This window comes from Pomacea canaliculata, linkage group LG4, assembly GCF_003073045.1.
Source record: "Pomacea canaliculata isolate SZHN2017 linkage group LG4, ASM307304v1, whole genome shotgun sequence".
Lineage (NCBI taxonomy): Eukaryota > Metazoa > Mollusca > Gastropoda > Architaenioglossa > Ampullariidae > Pomacea > Pomacea canaliculata.
Genome location: NC_037593.1, coordinates 12766877 through 12786954, shown reverse-complemented (window position 1 = coordinate 12786954; position 20078 = coordinate 12766877). Strand labels below are relative to the sequence as shown.

At 38.0% G+C, this 20078-nt stretch overlaps 2 protein-coding genes across 2 annotated transcripts; one reads left to right on the top strand and one right to left on the bottom strand.

The window, feature by feature from the left end:
• Positions 1-20: 20 nt before the first annotated feature.
• On the bottom strand, positions 21-5110 carry LOC112562562 (C-type lectin domain family 4 member F-like). Its single transcript, XM_025235860.1, has 8 exons — positions 4935-5110; positions 4469-4527; positions 4068-4262; positions 3486-3621; positions 3073-3197; positions 1731-2643; positions 1077-1256; positions 21-565 (listed from the first exon to the last, which is right to left on the bottom strand). The coding sequence occupies exons 1-8, from the start codon at positions 5074-5076 to the stop codon at positions 312-314; spliced, it is 2004 nt and encodes a 667-aa protein (XP_025091645.1). The 5' UTR covers positions 5077-5110; the 3' UTR covers positions 21-311.
• A 1754-nt stretch (positions 5111-6864) lies between these two features.
• LOC112562843 (pre-mRNA-processing factor 6-like) lies at positions 6865-20031 on the top strand. Its single transcript, XM_025236389.1, has 24 exons — positions 6865-7022; positions 7814-7873; positions 8319-8406; positions 8775-8972; positions 9412-9506; positions 10187-10268; positions 10664-10792; positions 10904-11063; positions 11289-11416; positions 12274-12400; positions 13045-13163; positions 13406-13568; positions 13860-13968; positions 14888-14957; positions 15378-15499; positions 15844-15937; positions 16100-16264; positions 16712-16813; positions 17334-17408; positions 17790-17923; positions 18354-18421; positions 18603-18741; positions 19100-19226; positions 19394-20031. Exons 1-24 carry the CDS (start codon positions 6934-6936, stop codon positions 19544-19546), a joined length of 2796 nt encoding a protein of 931 aa, XP_025092174.1. The 5' UTR covers positions 6865-6933; the 3' UTR covers positions 19547-20031.
• Positions 20032-20078: the final 47 nt, after the last annotated feature.

Below are 20078 nucleotides of genomic sequence, written 5' to 3'. Positions count from 1 at the left end.
TCTCCAAAACATCAGAATTATTTAAATACCAGCATTACAATGGTTTTTAATAGTCTTCGCGATTTTTTTACTATATGTGACGGATTATTTATAATTGACTAGGGTAAGAATGATATCAGGTTAACATTAACACGAAGAAAATCATTGTTTGTGTCTAACGACATAAATGTCAAAAATGTCTTCTCTAGTGTCACCCACATGTCATCCACCCCGAGAATGTCAAATCAATTCACAGACCCTGTACTTTCATACCGATGTTACGGGTCAAACCTTTCACAAATGTTCACACCTGGAATTTAGACGATTCTTCGTTAGGCCTTGACATCTACCTGACAAACAAACTCCACCGTCTGAGAACATGACTCGTCAGTCAGGACAAAGTCGCGCGAGTAACGGACCTGCACACAGTCCTCGTTTCTCCCATAATCGTCTGGTTGACCGTAAGACCAGAGGTTAGACTTTCGAGGAATGACCGTTCCATCAGTCCAGGTGAAGTTGCCCTCGGCCGCAATGTCGTCTGCTCCCACCCACAAACCGTTCTTGGTATACTGGCTTAGCCTCTTTCCTGCACAGAAAACGCATCTCATGAACTGTTGACAGTGAACATACTCTTGAATTAGTGTGTATTGTATATCCTGAAGTAGCTTATAGAAATTATAAAGTCATTACAGAGAGTAATGTGTCGAGATACTCTTCGTTATGCAGAAACACTGTATAATACATATGTTATTATAAGTTGTTCTGCAATATCGGTAGGTTATAAGATTGTGGCAGAAATTCTGTGGTATTTATTTGCTCCCAAATACTGTTTTTCTTGCTATCAGACACACTGTGGTCTGAGACTTGTACAACCTTCACTGTAAGGTTTGTCAAGGGACGTAACTATCAACCACAGGTAAAGCCGTACCGCTGCTTACCTCCCATCGCAAGACCTTTATAGCCATGACTACGGAGCGTCCACTATTCGTGAACCATGCCGATCCCTAGACAATGTGAGCCACTTACAGTTGGTTGGCCATGTTGCTATGAGACCCTGTACATTTATCCTGACGTTCGGCTGATCACGTATAACATACCGAGCGTGTCTAGGAGGTAAAACAAGGGCTGGACGTCGTGGTCACGTGACTTCAAATGGAAGAGATGCGCCCCGTCAGCCTGGCAGCACGTCCTCGCTGACTGGTAGTTCTGTCTCCTGGTGTACAGCTTCAGACAGCGCTGGCCATACAGGAGGTAGCCTTTCTCTACTGGACAGCCGCCTGCACGTCAGTAGTCACATGCCACCGAGGTGTTTACACCAGTAACCATGTTTACATGACTACACGTAGTGTCCTAGGTCCTTTATGTAGTTTTTGTGTGTTATTGACGATGATAATGAGCATTACGATAACTAGTGCATGATGTAACCAAGATGAGGACTTGGGGAAAGATAACGGTATAATAATTACAAACTGTGTTATTTTCAGGTATGGACTCCCTGTATTATATTTCTATTACAATATTGGCATTTATGCTCCGTCGCTTAAATCGTGGGAAACTTTTTTTATTGGGTCGTCTGAGTTAAATAGAGTTAAAATCTTTTTTTTTTTATTCGTGACATTTCCAATAGGTTTTATCGTGGGAGATATAGCATCTTGCGCTAAGCTGTATTCAATCATCAGGAAAGAAAATTGCACCCCATTAGCCCTTTAATGTAAACATCCTGCAGGTGTGCAAGGTTGAGGCATATTTACCGTATGTTCGTTGTCTGTACATCGTCGTCAGAGCTGAAACCCGCGACTGAAGAGCGTTGAACGACTTGTTCGCGTCGTTGGCGAGATCCTTCAAGGCGCCTTTGACATCTCTTAAATCGTCGGTCACTTCTGACAGCCGCTGTTCCGTTGCAGTCTGAAAATTGGTCAGATTGTCACCCAGAGCGGTCATGTTGTGCATAATCAGCTTCATCTGACCGGATATCTTTGAAATCCAGCCATGGGAGTTGGACAGCCAGTCCTTGATGTGAGAATACCTGTTATCCGTCTTCGTCATCCAGCCCTCCACATTCTGTAGCCTCGCGAGGTAACGCTCCAGCCCAGCGCTCACAGCTTCGATGTCTTTGGCAGACTTATTGCGATGATCTTGAATAGATGCATTCAGTCTAGCTACTCCATCTTGAACCCACGAACGAACTTCTGTCATCGTCTGTTGCATGGTGTCTAGTTGAGTCTGGAGCCTACCGAGCTCTCGCACGTCGGCTTGGAACTTGAAAGTTGAGGTCTCGAGGGATGCGTCAGGCTGGTCGCACTTCTCTCGGCACTGTACAGACTGAGACACAGCAGCTACTCCAGTCTGCCTCAGGTCCTGTTGCCCGGCTTTGTCCAAGTCTCGCCACAGGGCTTCCATCACAGAGACCCGCTTCTCGAGTCCCGCGAGACGAGCCGCGAGATTTGCACTTTCCACGTTCGTCCTGACTTTTTTGACTGCGGTCTGTAGCTCGGCATTCCCACACTGTCGGAGCAGGGACCGGTCATCAATGCAGCAGAAGTTGGGGGCATGACAGTCCAGTTCACAGCAGTATGAGCCAGATATGGCAACGTTGGCGGGTATGTCCAGAATAAAATATTGTCCTGAGAAACCAGTGCTTTGAAACGGTTGCCCCATGGGATCCTAAGAAATAAATGGACGCATGCTGATTTTCTTCAGTCTTGAGCACAATACGGTGTAAGGAAGATAATTTTATGATTTATCTTTTCTACATAACTAAAATAAAAATATAAATATAGTTTCAAATGGTAATAGGCAGCTAAAGTTAGTGATAAAATTTTGTATGGATGAAAGAAGCTACACGGCAAAGAGTAATGCCCAAGGGATCTCCACAAATGTATTTTTTTCTATAGAGAAAGAAATTTGATTAATAAGCTGAAGCACTCTAACATGCAAGAAATACGGTATTAGGCAAATTTCCTATTGTGGCCGTCAGGTGAGAAATATCTCAGTTGCTTTCATCTACATTAATGTCAGATCTTGCGTCACGTGTTTTAAATGTTTATTTTACAAGACCTAAATTTGTATCACAGAAGAACTACTCTATCTTACTTTCCATGAAACTGAAACCGGAGGAGAGCCCAAAGAAATGAATGGGCCACATCGGAGTCGAATGAAAGAGGCATTGTACGAATCAGAAAGGACGAGTAGGCTTCCGTTGACAATCTCCGGTGGCTCTGCAGTTGAAAACAATTGACATACGAATTTCTAGTAAACAAGCAATAATTATTACCGAGCTTCAGAAATATATTTTTACGTTTGTACTATGAGTATATCAAAATTTCGATTTCTTTTTTTCTCGAAAGAGGATGAAGACAAGACCTATTTTCATTACTTGTATTTGTGTAAGTTGTGTATAAGCAAATCAAATCACTGAGATGTGTTCTCGGGCACTGACACAAGGGTCAACTGCTCGATCTTCCAGGCAACTGACTTTTCAAGGAATTAAATATTCATGATGCTACCTTCTACGAACAGTCTAATGCTGCTCTCTGTGGATTTCCCATTGGTCAGTTTGACTTCCACACGGTAAACTCCAAAGTCATTTGACGACAGGTTGGTCAGCGTGACTCTTGAATCAGCATCCACGAGCAGACGATCCTGCAATGTTAATTCACTTGTTTGTTTTCTTTTTGTCTGTTTTTCTTTAACATTAGTTAAAAAGTCACTTTATTTTAGTCAAAGTGTTCTATGCTAATGCAATAACGATGGTAAATTATGGATGATGGATGCTAGCAGATCCAGAGAAGCACTAGCAGCATTCATGCTTTTAAAAAAGGCCATGTGACAAGCACGGTAAAACGAATGCAGCATCACAGTCCCATATATGTGATAAAAAATGTTGTCGCTGGACTGTCACAAATTTTAAGCCACAGTTCCACAGGAAACTGGACCGAGAAAATTGAAAACTCATCCAAAAAGGCCTTTTCAAGCCATTTGTCAATGTAACTATATTGTACTCCAAACAAATAAAATTTTACTTAAAGCAATGCATTTTAATACTGATGAATCAATCAATTCCTCGTCCATAACTTGAGGTACTGTACCCGCAGGGTTGCGGTGGCCCTTGTGTTGGTGTTTGCTATGGAAACTTCATTGCGGAAGACATAAACATCATCGGCGGTAGCTTCAGGAACTGGTTCGTTCAACACCAGGTTGTCTCCTTTACACTTTATCGCAAGTGAAGTGTCTGCCGGGGTACTGGACACCCTGTTCATCCATCCAGACTTAAGAAAAGAAAAACCTGTAAGCATTTTAAAAGACATCAAAGCCTTCAAAAGCCTGAGGATTTAAAGAAGTGAAAATGTCCATCATATACATAATGACTGAAACATCTCTTTTTATGGACTTCACACATTTCTCTTGTTGTCACGTCAAATGTCACCAATTAATTTTATTAAATTCTAAGCAAGTAAGTCTGCAATTGATTTTTAAATAAATTTGTGTACCCCAAACACCAGCAAAGAGGATCTTGGAGATGCAAGCCATGGCCAGTTTCCTGTGTGACTGAAAACATACACACAACAGCACATAGAGCAAAAAGTGACAAGTCAAAAATAATAATGTTTCCAGTTTATTTTTCAAAGCAAAAAATAATAAATAAACAAACAACCCATTTTTAAACCAGTGTCATGAATACGGTGTGATCTTGTCTTTAAGAGACTGAAGCTTTGTATAACAAGGTAACATTGAAATTGAAAACAAAGGGATCGTGACGCCTGCTGAACAAATCCAATTCTCCTAGCCATCTTATGTTAATATGTTAATCCGAAATTTCGGCTTTTACTCATGATCTGCCTAAATCTACACCTAAATATCGAGTTTCCATTTTTATAAAACCTCGCGTTTTCAGAAGAGGACTAGCATTTAAGTTCTGCAAAATACAAACACATCTCTGAGGTCTGTTAACTTACCGAGACAGGAGTCAAAGCCGGGGACAGCGACAGAGTATGTCTGGATTTTCTGACAGGAAGTTAGTCCTCTACGAGAAATGTGAAAGCACAAGCCCAGGCTCTCGCAACCCTCATTGCAGTAGAAGTGTGGTTGCTCTGTCATAGCAGGGCGTCCTTGGGATGAGGATGGAAGTGCTGACTTCCTGTCGACGCCTGCGGGAAGACAGTTCTTGTCCATGCTTGCTCCGTATCGCCAGACATTGCGGAAACATGATGTGCCAAGAGAAAGTGAGCATCCTGGACTGATACAAGCTTTCAAGTGTGTTTGTATGTGTGACTGTAAGGATGCAATAGCAATGGAGACGAAGCAGAGTAACGGTAGTAGTAATTGAGAGAGCAGTATTAAATATCAACAAAGGGCAAATATTTTCAATGATGTGGTTGTTAATGGCAAGAAACTGGTTTCATCACACATCAACTACCACTTGAAACTTCCTTCAGCAACTTGGAGCTACAAGCATGAAACAGGCCTAGAAGATGTTTTGTGTCCATAAATTCTATGCCTTCATTAGATGTGTGTGGAATATTTATTTGATGCCTTCTGCTACGAATGTTCTTATCTTTTTCAAAACATTCTTCTTTTATGGGAAATGTTCCAGCTTAAAGTAAATTTTTGTGCCTTAAATGTTGGTTTTACATTCAAATGTGTGTGAGTGTGTGTGTGGGTGTGTCAACGTGAGTATATTGTTTTAGATACGGAAAAATCAAGCTTATGCAAGCGCTTGTCTCGCTGCTTTCAGTAAATTCAGCAGTCTGCTAAAAGTCTCCGTTAAAAGCCATGTAGAAAACATGAGTCTCAACAAGAAATAAGAAATAAAAGTGTATTTATTAAAACAAAACAAAAATAAATCAAATGTACTGTACAGTACAGTGCAGTAAATGTGTTTCATTTACTTTACCTGTACCAAACTTTATGGCAGGAGGAATGAATGTGGAGGGAGGAGGGTATGGTTATTGTTTTGAAGGGGAGTCCTCTTCAATAAAAACAGAGGGTAACTGCTCTTCGGGTGTTTCTGTTCTCTGTATCTTTTGCTGAGGAGAATCAGAATCTTGCTCTGCAGTTGCTTGTCTGATTTCTTTACGGAAGAATTTGTCAATTGTTTGCTGTTTTTTTCTCCTTTGCAAAATTTTGCGGAAAGTGGACATAACATTGTCATTAAAAATGTTAACTGCTCTATTTGCTACCACTTTATCAGGGTGATGTTGTTCAACAAAATTTGCGATTTCTGCCCATTTTGCACACATTTCATGACTCTCTCTCTCTCTGCACTCACACTGATGACGCAAGCAAGGCGCGCTGGGCCCAATGAACGCCATTCGGCTCAACTCGGCTCATCTCGGACGTTCGGATGTTCGAGTTCCAAATATTTGTTCGGATTCCAAAACAAAATTTTCTCGAATTTCCTGGTCGAATACCGATTTGGTCGAAAGTCAAGGCGTTCGAGAACCGAGGTATCACTGTATATTATTTCCATGATATCGACATTAATTCTATAGCCATAGAATCGCATACATAAAATGAATTGGATTGCAGCCTCCAAGGATGAATATAGATGAACAAACAATGATAATATTTTCGATCTCATAGGTACAGAAAGAGTTCTCCCAGATACCGAAGTTACTAAGTTGATGGTCAAAGAGAGGCAACTCCTATGCTCAGCTAAAGAAATGAGCATTTAGCTCCCCTTGACGTTAAAGACTACAAATGACCCAAAAACCAACCAGTCATTGATTTGAGGCTGGATTTGAAGGCTTTGAACGCGGATGCAGTTAGGAAAGAAAAAGTGTCTTTTTTTGTGCAACAATGCGAACTTAAAAAACTTGAAATGAACTCAAATTATCAGCAGCTCTTCTTTTCCTAGAGACGCCGCAAGCTGCTAACCGCAAGAGATGGTAACTCTATTTCAACTTCCTGTCAATGGCGACAGTTGGTGGAGTTGTTGAAAGCCTAAGTTAAACCATGTCTGTTCAGTCTTTGGTCAGCAGGAGAAAGAAGACCTTCATAGGTCTTCCAGCTCCACTAGGTTATGTTCCTGGTCTTGGAAGAGGGTACTTACAATTTAATTTTTAAAATTAAAATTGCGATGTGTTATTGCTTTTCAAGATAACTATTATTATGTACAAATTTGCAACATATCACTTGCACTGAAAATTAATACTTTTGAGCAATGTTTCTTGCAAATCAAACGATAACCATCGTAGTACAAAATTATATGGAACACGGGTAATAAGTTAGTTATATTTTAAATGGATGGAACTGTTTATAGTTTATAATTGGTATAATAATATTAAGTATTTGTTATAGTATAATAGTGTGACTGACATGATAATGATGATTAAAAAAGTGATTAAACTGTTTTAGAACAAACAGTAAATGCCGTGGTCTTATATCTGGATACCTCTTAAATGGAATAAATTGTTTAAATTCATTATCATCTCATTTTTTAATTGTGACCTTTATACATCTGTATTTGTAACTAAAACAGCATTGCACTTTTTTTTTGTTGTTTGCCTTAGCCAACTTATCTGAAGTGGTAGTTTAAAAAGTAAACTCATGCCTTATATTTTTGTTATTAAAGTTTTGTAGTCCTATTTTTTTAAATATCATTTTAATATTTTTTTATTTTTTGAAGTAAATTTTAAATGGAGAATTGTTTTTTTTATGTTAACTCAGAATACTAGATAGTTATTTAGTGATCTGTTTTACTACATACTGACCTTAAGATGGTACAGTTGAGATTTCATAAAATTTTTAAGATAATCAACATTATTATCAATGTATCTGCATGATCTAATAATCATCATTATATATGCATAATATGATAAAATATTTTCCTCAGAGCCACAGGCTTCACCACACGGTCAGATATTGGACCTGCCAGAGATGCTGATGATATACCGTGAGTACTTATGAACTGACTTTTACAGTAATTATGTAATTTATTATAGCAATATATAATTTATTTTTTACATGTCTTCAGTTCAAAGAAATGTAATAAGGATATTTATATAGCACATTTCTCCGAACTCAAAGCACTTTACAATCTATAAAGGAAAATAGGTCTGATACCTTGTGACAGTGAAGGCCATCACCATAGGCAATCATACAAATAAACATGCTAAAATGTCCTCATTTTTTCTACAGTACATTAATGAGTCAATATCAAAATACTATAAAATATCACAACAAATCACTGTGCTGCTTATGTTGGTTATGGTAGTTAACAAATGTTTATTATATTCATCTAAAATAGCGATGTTTCAGTTTTCAGCATTTTGTTTTGAATGGTCTTTATTCCTTTTATATCATTTATATATGTTTATGTTTTGATTTTTTTTATATAGGGAAGATCGTCATGCACCACCAAACAAGAAAGCAAAACAGAAAGAAGAGGAAGATGATGAAGATTTGAATGATGCAAACTATGACGAGGTGAGAGGCATAGTGAATGCAGAAAATGGTTCAAGTGTTTTATCCCTGAAAGTAATTTTACACCCTATAACATTAAGGTTCTATTTCCATTTTATCTATTTACAGTACAGGGGGACCAGCTGTCTCCTAGGCCAGCATGAGTGTACATTTCAAATTCCATGCAGGAAAACAAATGCAAAGATCTGTACTTATTGGTTAGAGAAAGTGCTAAAAGTGATCTCCTTATTAATCCCTGTATTAGTCAGGAGTCAAGACATGTAATCTCTTTTCTGGCAGCTCCTTCCTCAGAAATGCATACTGCAGATGATGTCATTCTCAGAGGAAGCAGAATGTCCTAGAGATGCTCTGAAATGCATTTTTCTTTTCAGTTTTCTGGCTACGGTGGCAGCCTTTGCAGCAAGGATCCCTATGACAAAGATGATGAGGAAGCAGATGCTATCTATGAGGCCATTGATAAACGAATGGATGAGAAACGCAAGGAACGACGTGAAGAAAAGCTGAAAAGGGATATCGAAAAGTTCCGTCAGGAACGCCCCAAAATCCAACAGCAGTTCTCAGATTTAAAGGTGAATTATAAGTTTTCTTCCTTACTTACCACCTAATACTATTTACAAGACCTTTCCAAACTGCAAAGAAATAATTAATAACTTGAGACAAAAGGTTAGTGTAGATGTTCTAAAATTTCAAATCTTCTACATTTCCACGTGCATCTTGCATTTTACCTGTTACGTCTGCACCTTGTGCAATACCATAAACTACCAATTAGTGGTTCCTGATTTATTAGCATGAATAATAATGTATTCAACAGTTAGGCATGTCTTATGACATATTCTGCTTTGAACAGGTGAATAAATAAGATTCTGTCCCTTTTAACAGCAGACTTGTATGCCTGCACCCCTCTCACCATTTTACTTTTTAGCATACTCTGTGCATGTCAGCAGAAACTGTAAACTCCTTCTGACTATTTACAGCTACTTAAATTGTTGTATGGATAAATGTCCACAGCGAGACCTGGCCAGCGTCAGTGTTGATGATTGGAACAATCTCCCAGAAGTTGGAGATGCTCGTAATCGCAAACAACGTGTTGGCCGTGCAGAAAAGTGAGACATGATAATAACTACATTCTTTAATCAGCGTTAAAAAAAGTAAAAGTGTTCACATGATTACATTTTATATTTTATGTATAACATACTTCATTACTTGTATAACATTTTACGATAAATGTAGAACATTTTATTCTGCCTGTATAAAATTTTACCCTGGTACCTCCTGCTCTTGCTGTTAACTGTTTTTTTTTCTGTACTAGAAAAAGTTAAGCTCAGCACACCAAAACCAAATTGATGCTGCAAAATATCTTGGAAATCTTTTACATTTCTATATATATTTTAATGTTGAAAAATACTTTTATTTATTTTATTAAAATGGCAAGTATTTCAAAAAGGAATAGAGCCAACTAATTTAGCAAGATGCTTCTATGTGGATCAGTTCATTTTCTCCCCCCACCTTCCCTTTGTTCTGTTGTTGTGCAACATATTCTAGAAGTCCAAAGATAGCATAACCATGACTGAGACATAAATTTGCCTTTACTAGTAACTTTAAAATCATCCCTTGAGTTCTGCCTGCACAAAACAAGCTTATCCTTGTTAACTTTTTACAGTTGGTAGTTTCATGTACCATGCAGATGGTGTTTTTGACTGTTGTTCCAATAAACTGTGAGAGTTAATAGCTGACTTTTGAAGTGATGGAGAACGTGTTGAAAAAAGAAATGCATGTGTTATAGGTTCACTCCAGTCCCAGATAGTGTGCTAGCACGTGCTGCTGCATCTGGCAGTGTCAATTCTGCTGTGTCAGAACAAGAGCAGGTAAGACATGCAGTTAAGAGAGTAAATGCAGACAGTGGCTGTTGTTTCATTTTCCAGTTTATTCTACAGTCAATAAAGAGGAGAGCAAATAGATGGCGTGACTGGAAAAAAGTGGAAGTATCCAGCTGAGTTTAAATAAAATAAAAGGGAGCACAGCTTTTGCCATTTTTGTTTTTCTAATACAACTTGATATCATTGTTAAAATGTGTCTTTTGCTGAGCTTTGTTAAAAAACAAAATAAACTTATATGTATATCCAAAATATGACTAAAATTGGGTTATTATTTTTATCTTTTTATATTGGTAAGACTAATCTTCTAAGAGCAAATGATTTTATTGTTGGTTTGTTGTTCCGGGTTTTTTTGGTTAAAAGGAGACATGTTTCTGCTTTTACAGAAATTTGGAGGGTTAACTACGCCATTTGGGTCAATCACTCCTATTGGTTCAGCTACACCTATGGGAGATATCGATATGAAGAAAATTGGACAGGCTAGAAACACGCTGATGGACATCAAACTTACACAGGTAATGGGTCAATCTTTGTTTGTTTTATGGATTTTGGTAATGATAATAATGATGACTATTGATGACTGATGATGATGGCAATGATAATGATGATTTTGGTCATTTTTTCAGGTGTCAGATTCAGTCAGTGGCCAGACCGTGGTTGACCCTAAGGGCTACCTCACTGACTTGCAATCTATGCTGCCCTCACATGGGGGAGATATCAATGATGTTAAAAAAGCACGTCTACTACTGAAATCTGTTCGTGAGACAAACCCTAAACATCCTCCAGGTACTGATTTTTACATATGGCATAAATTTATGATGAGCCAAATGGTTTGCCTACCTTTCATTTCTTGAATAAATACTGAGTATTCTTTACTATTTGGGCTGGCTGTAAGATGGGTTTTCTTAATGACTTAATAGAGATAGTTTTAAGAATAATTGACAAAATACTTTTTTTTCGGTGAAGAACAGTAGATTTTTAAATAATTTTTGTGTTTTCTCTACACTATAGCCTGGATTGCCTCAGCACGATTAGAAGAGGTGACAGGAAAGCTGCAGGCAGCTCGTAATCTGATCATGAAAGGGTGTGAGGAGTGTCCCAAGTCCGAGGACATGTGGCTGGAGGCTGCTCGACTTATGGTGCGTATCTCTTGCATATCTTGTCGTCCACAACAAGGAGGCAGAAATTGTCCCTGCTTTTAAAAACCTGGGCACCATCTTCGATAGGAGACTGGGCGGGGATTTCAAAGCTTCTAATTGTTGGAAAGAAGGCTCAACAGTGCCTCTTTCTTCTCTGGAAGCTGAAGTCTTTCTCTGTATCCCAGCAATTTCAACAGTTCTTTTATAGATCGTACATAGTGAGCATACCGTCCTTCTTGTTTATCTGCTTTTACAACAGTTTATGTGTGAAGGACAAGAAAAGCTTATATTGTGTTGTATCCACCTGCTCCAAAGGCACTGGGACAGCCCAGGCTGCTCTTCAGACTCTATAACAATCAGACACTTTGGAAAATATCTGAAATCCTTTGTGGCAATAGGTATGTCCTGTAAGGAGAATTTTCCACTCCCATCGGACTACCAATTCTGTGTATCTGCATGCAGGACCAACATTCTGTCCTTCATTCTGAAACATGAATGCATGAGTCTGTTTGGAAGATAAGAATAGGTTTTGATATTGTTTTGTGCTTTTGTATCGGACTGCCCCGCCGAATGGTCTTCAGGGATAAATAAAATGTCATCTTATGTTATAGTTGACAGAATTGATGTTTACTATTTCTTTTGCTTCCCTGTATAAATATCTGTAGAGAAACATGATATCATAAGTTTGACCTCTTTCTGTGCATACTGATGTCTGTAGATGTGTATCTTGAGGACAGCAGGGGCTTATTATCTGAGATTTTGAGAAGTATCTTGCTTCAAGCTTTACGCAATCATCAGAAAAAAAAATGCACCTTGGTAGGTCTTTAAAATTATCAGTTCTATTTTCATGTTTGCAGCCAGGGGACCAGGCTAAAGCAGTGGTTGCACAGGCTGTCAGGCATTTGCCACAATCTGTTCGTATCTGGATCAAAGCTGCAAACCTAGAAACAGAAATCAAAGCACAGAAGCGAGTTTTTCACAAAGGTAAGGATTGTCAAGCATGGGGCTGCTATATCAATGTTGAAAAAAATAAAGGATTCAACTACCTGTATCCTGTTTACAGCTTGTGCATTCATATTTGCATGTGTCATCGTGATGCAGGCATCTAGCAATAAAAAAATAATTGTCACACATGAAAATTTAACAATGTGGAAGTAGAGGAAAAGAAACTGAAACAAAAGAAAAGGAGCATTTAAGCTGAAAGTAATGCTTCAGAATTCTATTTACTGCTTTGCTTTTTATTTTTCAGTCTTTTTATTTTCTATTTTTTTTAATTTAAATTTTTAGAATTTTAAATTAGATTTTAGAAATTTCTTATTAATAAGAACACTGAAACTTATTGTTTATGAGACCAGCATCCATTTTTATTATGTTTTTGGGGTTTTTTTCCTCTTTAGTAAAGTGCTTTGAGCCTGCATTCAATGGGGATAAGTGCTTTACAAATCAACTTTTTTATCATTATTAATTTTTTTTTTTTACAATATTTTTTGTGATTTTTTTTTTTTTTTTTTTGCTGTTTTATAAGAGTGCTTTGCCAGTACTGTCCACTTCATGCTTCTTTTCTTTTGACTTTTGAAGTAGATTTCTTTCTATCTTTCTAATTCATTTATTTGATTGCACACTATTAGCTCTGGAGCAGATACCAAACTCTGTCAGACTTTGGAAGGCTGCTGTAGAACTGGAGGATGAGGAGGATGCTCTTATTATGCTGAGTCGTGCTGTGGAGTGTTGTCCCACTAGCGTTGAGGTTAGACAAAAAGACTTTCTTAATTTCTCTTATTAATGTAATGCCGTGCTTCACACAATGTCATATGACTATGTGTCAGCTGTGTTTCCTAGTGTGTGCAACAGTTGTTTGAAAACTTTGAGAATCTAGTGGTTTTTACTGATTACTTCTTTTTGAGTGCTATCTTAACAGGTGAAGAATGACATTTGCCAGTATACCCTTGGACACATATATTCTTCACTTTTTTGTTATTGTGACTACAGCTGTGGCTTGCCTTGGCTAGGCTTGAGAATTATGAGAACGCCCGCAAAGTTCTTAACAGGGCACGAGAGAACATTCCTACTGATAGGCAAATTTGGATTACTGCAGCAAAACTGGAAGAGGCACATGGTAACATTCCCATGGTGGACAAAATTATTGACAGAGGTGAGAAAGTCTTTGCAGGGAGGAATGTGCATGTCTAGTCATTTAGTCATGTCCATTTTAGTACCATTCCTCGTTATTGTGAATTCATGGTCATGTGAGAAAGCCAAAAACAGAAAGAAGGAAAGACTATAAAGATTACAGATTACTCCAAGAAACCATTACCTTTTTTTTCTTATATAAGCTAGCTGACAACCAATGGAGAATATGTCATCAGACTGTTTGGGGAGAATACTGTTTGACAATTTTGTCTCTAAATACATGAAAATTTTGCTTTCAAAACTTGTATTTCAGCTCTAACGTCACTGAGAATGAACATGGTGGAAATCAATCGTGAGCAGTGGATCAAGGATGCGGAGGACTGTGAGCGCAGTGGCAGCCTTCATACTTGTCAGGCAATCATGTAAGAAAGAGAGAGAACTAAGAGAAAAGATCAAGAAAGAATAGTTTTAAGGGAAGTCTTCAAGATAGTCAAAGCTTTTCTTTTTTTACTCTTAACATGATGACATGTTTAAGAAGCATGTTGTACTACATTATCAGTTAATTCTTTTCTAACACCTTGTGGTACCAGGACAGGGAGTACTCACCACACGCATAGGCTCAACCTTTTTTTTTCAAAGAGTATGGGGAAAAGTATTGATGACAGGAATTTAACCAAACAGTCTGTGTAGTTGGAAGGAAACAGCCAATATGTGAAAAAAAAATTCATAACCAGCTTCTTTGATTAAAAATGTGCATCTAACAACTATTTAATAAAAAGTAATAATAATAAAGTTTGCATATATACTACCATATCCCAGCCTTATGGGCAAGCTCAAGGTACTTCACAAAAGCCACAGCCAACAATAACAAATGAAAATCAAGGGTAAAGACTGAGCAGCATGGTAATAAGTCAAAATATGGTGAAGACATAGCAAATGATATAGATGTGTATCAGACTGTGCACTCCATGTCGAAGAATAGTGTCTACCGACATCATAAAACAGCAGCTGTTATAGCATACAAGCAGAAAGACAAATCCATAAACTCAGTTGCAAGAGCACATCCTTACAGACAGCACTACCTCGATTGTGAAGATTTTCTGTCAAAAAGGAATGAAAGCCACCAAAACAGAAGGAGCGCCACATTCCAAACACATGGTGGCAGGCACATCAAAAACAATCACCATCAGATGAGACAAAAATGTGACCAAAAACAGCCCCCTCCAGCCAGTTAGGCAAAGGGACAAGTTTATTGTTGAAGACCTAAAGGTGAATGAAGGAACTTAGAAGGATTACATCTATATGGTATGCTAACATTTGCTTCCATCATGTGGTTTACAGCCGAGCTGTCATCAGCATTGGGGTGGAAGAGGAAGACAAAAAGCACACATGGATGGCAGATGCAGATGCTGTAAGAAGCAAATCACTGTATTTAACATATTAGTTCCAAATAATTTAATGTAGAGCTAGAAGACTGCTTTTACATTTCAGTTTCATTGTAACAATTTTTGTGTCACACTTTGGCTCATTTGTTGAGATTAAGCAGATGCTAGAGATGGTTAGTGGCCAGTTTTTAACAGCGTGATTTCTCAACATGTGTTTTCGCGAAGGACATACAGGCATTCAAGAAGAGCTAGTTTTGAAAATGATATGTTCCTTGGCACAGCATTTAATTGCCACATGAAATTTGGTGTCTTGTCAGATAGCCACAGAGGTCCACCAAATGTTATTTCATGTCTTTATAGCATCCATTAAGAAAACAAATCGGTAATGACCTGATGAATAAAATGAGTTTCTGGTTGTTTTTTCTTTTTTTTTTTAATTGCTTCAGTGCGCAGCACATGGGGCATATGAGTGTGCCCGTGCTGTCTACGCCTATGCCCTCACTGTTTTCCCCAGCAAGAAGAGCATCTGGTTACGAGCAGCACACTTTGAAAAGAACCACGGTACAAGGTGGGTACAGAATGTAAAGATGCAAACATCTGCCCACCCGTACAACCTTAAACCATCCTCTGTCATTGATTGATGAATTGATATTTTTTCCTCATATGTTCATTGTTCTATTTACAGTTTAAAAAAATAAACTTATGAAAACAGTATCAAAGTTCACCCATGACATTGTGCAATCCTACTGCAAATATGACAGAACAGTTCATTTTTAATATGCTGCTGTGATTCACAGAATACGTCATCCAAAACAATTCCAAAAACATGGTTCAGATATCCACATTTTGCCTTCCTTCAGTCTATACAATGTGTTCTTCATGCTTGAGCTCAAGAGCGACTGTGCTTTGCAGGGAGTCTCTTGAGTCCTTACTGCAGCGAGCAGTTGCTCATTGTCCTAAAGCTGAGGTGCTGTGGCTGATGGGTGCAAAGTCCAAATGGTTGGCTGTAAGTTTATGCTTTGCCTTCTTTTGCTTGTAGTTGTATTTGCTTTCTTTGCAATGTGTGCATTAAAGAGGAGGGAGATCATGTATCTGAGAGCATAGTTTTTTTTTAGTTGGCCATCACAAAAATATTGCACTTGACTGAGCTCTGTGTCCTTTCTTTTAGGGTGATGTTCCTGCAGCCCGAAGCATCCTTGCACTTGCATTCCAGGCTAATCCAAACAGTGAGGAGATCTGGCTGGCTGCCGTCAAGCTGGAAAGTGAGAACAATGAGTTTGAGCGTGCGCGAAGACTATTGCACAAAGCTCGTAATTCTGCACCCACTGCAAGGGTAGGTAGCAGTATTCTCCCTTTCTCCCTTCTCCAGACTAACAAGAATCAGTCTCTACATTATATTATTATTAAAGGGAGGTGACTGCGGAAAAATGATTTGACATGTCAATTGACAGTTACTTCCCTTGTCCATAAATACCTTTTTTTTTTTAAGAGTTGAACGTTTTTGACTGCGTTGTATTTTTTTAGTTTCAGTTGTGAGATGGCTGCAGGAGTTAAAGAATGAAAACCTTCAATTGCATATGATGTCTTATCAGGATAGACAAATATTTGTAGCTGTGTGATGAAGTGATTGGGCATACAGTTGAATGTTTTATCATGGAGCATAGGGACAGGTTATGTGAGAATCAGTATTGTTTATACCTTTTAGTAAAAAAATCATTTGGTTTTGAAAAGAAAATGTAGATTAAAACCTTAAATAATGCTGTTGCTATGCTGAAATCAGGTTTTCATGAAGTCAGTAAAGCTGGAATGGTGCCTAGGCGAGGTGGACAATGCCCTGATGTTGCTAGATGAAGCCGTCAAACATTACCCAGACTTCCCGAAGGTCAGTGCAGGATTCTGCTTTATAGTTATTTTATTCATTTTCCCAGTCTACGCTCCTTATCTCTGCATATGCGGTCTGGTAACATAATGGTTAGCGTCTGCCACCAATACAGTTGTCCTGGGTTCAACTCTTGTCTTGGGCACGCTGTTCTTTCTCTTCCTGTGGTATCTGTTTACGGGGCTGGCTGTTTTGTTATGATATAGCCTTTGTTGCTGGTTTGGCAGAAAAAAACCCAGTACTCCCCCAATCTCTGCATGTGCTGCACCAAGCTGTTCTACTTGTGCGCACTACTTGTTATATCTTGCAATTTCTGCCTAAATTCATAAGTATCTTAGCTGTTTGTGCTTGCTTGTGTTTTTAGATATTATAATTCATTTTGTTTACAATCGGTAATTGACTTAGTATGCAGAAGAAGGAATTTGAAATGTTAATGACTCACCATTTGCTTGTCAGTGAATGATGACAGTAGGGAGTGCTAGTCATAGTGATGATGAGGATGTGACAATCATTTTGCCTACAGTTGTCTATGATGCGTGGTCAGATTGAGGAACAGCGTGGAAACCTGGATACAGCACGGAATGCTTACAATCAGGGGGTAAGTATTGCATCCTGCCAGAAATGTGCATTTGAACAGAGTTAATCTGAAAATCTGTTAACAAATTAAACAAATATTTTGGAGTGACTTGTGTTTTATTTACTTCTTTTTTCCATTATGTTGTACCAAAAAAAAAAAAACCCCTACAAATTCAGTGACCAACAACATGCATATTATTAAATACATTCAGATTTTCTCAGTGAGAGCAGGAATGATTTTACAAAACAATAAGAGGAGAATGGTACACTGATACAGTTTTAGAATCCAGGTGTTATGTATAATAGGCACATCAAATGTTTACTTCATGTTGGAAGAACCTAAGTATCATGCATAAATTATTTGTGCATGCATGTAACATTTTTTTACAAATATAATGTCCAGCTGAAGAAGTGTCCTACATCGTGGCCTTTGTGGCTACTTTTGAGTCGTCTTGAGGAGCGTGCTGGACAGCTGACACGAGCACGATCAATCCTTGAGAAAGCTCGTCTAAAAAACCCAAAGACACCAGAGTTGTGGTAACTGATTTACTGCATGCCTAAGTTAAAAATAAAAGCCTGTTTTCTGATTACTATCTTTATTTTTAATGCAATTTTGATTTTTCTTTGTTACCTAAAGGCAAATTTGGTGAGTGCATACTTTTATATAGAGCACATGTATTAAGGTTTGTGGCTTATTGGAGATTGCAAATCAGGATAATACATTTATTTTTCTTGTCATAATGAATCAGGCTATTTCTTTTACAAGGCAGTGCAAAGTTAAGCATCTGACTAAATCTCTTTCATGATGTGTGATGATTGCTTTTAGAATTGAGGGAGAGGAGTAAGCTTTAAGTCTTAAAAGGTTAAAAATTATTTAATTCTTGTATCTTCCTTTCTTAACTCTTTTATTTACATTTGAGAGTTGTACAAATATATACATTTAAAATAATATTTTGGCATGATGCAGGATGGAAGCTGTGCGTGTGGAGAATCGAGCTGGTTTGAAAAACATAGCTATGACACTCATGGCAAAAGGTAAATAGAAAGGCTACAATAGATGAGAAATATTGTGGGTATTTGTATTACATTTTAAACGGTGAAAAGTAGAGTTTGCTTTTCTTGATGGGTCATTATTCAGTTATTATTCATGTTTGGGTGACTATCATTACTTGTCTGTTTCTTGTTTTCTTTAACTGCCTTTTTCCTTTCTTACCAGCATTACAGGAGTGCCCAAATTCAGGTATACTGTGGGCTGAAGCTATCTTCATGGAACCTAGACCACAGCGTAAGACAAAGTCAGTCGATGCTCTTCGCAAGTGTGAGCATGATCCACATGTTCTCTTGGCGGCATCCAAGTATGTGACACTCTTACATCAATTACGTAATCGATGTTTTTAAGACAGTTGTGCATTTTTGTTAGAAAAATAAATATTGTAAACACTCAGAAACATATCTGGCTTGTGTTATTTTATTCTTTATAATTATAAACATGACAAGTAGAACTTAGATTATCACATTGTAGTACTACTCTGACCTTCAAATAAACATGTGTATGTGTGTTTATGCTGCTTGTTCACATGCACATGCATGTGTACTTTTAATTAACATGCTCAACTTAAAAAGATGCAAAAATGAAAATTTTAATGCATCCTTTGCCTTATGGTCATGCACACTTAGACTTGTAATTGATGGATTATCATTTCATCTGCTCAGACTCTTCTGGTCAGAACGAAAGCTTAGCAAAGCACGAGACTGGTTCAACCGCACAGTCAAGATTGACCCTGACCTTGGTGATGCCTGGGCAGCATTTTACAAGTTTGAAACACTCCATGGTGACCAAGTAAGAATATAATTTTAAATAACTAAATAAAATATTTTTAAAATATTAAAGAGCAATAAAGCTACATTTAGGTTGTTGGTCGCCTGTCTCAACAGGTAATGTACTATTTAAACATTGTAGCGCTTTGTGTGAATGCTGCCTCACAAATGAATTTGTATTCTTTGCAGAAAAGTGCTGATGACATTGCTACACGATGTGTGGCAGCAGAGCCTCACCATGGGGAGCATTGGTGCCGAGTGTCCAAGGCCATCCCCAACTGGCGCCTCAAAACCCAGGAGATTCTACCTCTTGTAGCTGCTGCCATGTCTGTGCCCACATAGTGATTTCTTAGGAAGACACTGCAAACCAGCTTATAATGTTTGGACTCTTTTTTGTTTAGTTAATGTCCAAATTCTTTGTACTTTGCTCTTGTACTTTGATGCACTTGGTACACAAATCAGCCTTTGCTTGACTTATGCTGCCTTATAGAGAAGAGCAAAAAGCAAAACTTTTCTCTCTGTAGGTAGGATAAGAACAATATCATACTAAGTGTCCCAAAGCAGGAAAATAAAGTCAATCAGCAGAGGTTCGAACATGATACAGGGGTTATCTTGTCTCTTTTAAAAAGGGAATAACCAGATAAACAGGGACATTTTGTTGCCAGCCCCAAAGCTTTGAGAAAGTTGGACATTTGCTTTTACACACTTTTAGGTATTACACAGCATATGCTTGCTTTGTTATTCAGATGGGTGCATTCAGAGAACTTGATAAAAATGTTGGATGTTGAAGTTGATGTAGACAAATAAAACTTGAGTGTATAGCAGCATCTTTTGTTATTGAGTTTCAATTTGACATTGGCTAATACGATACAAA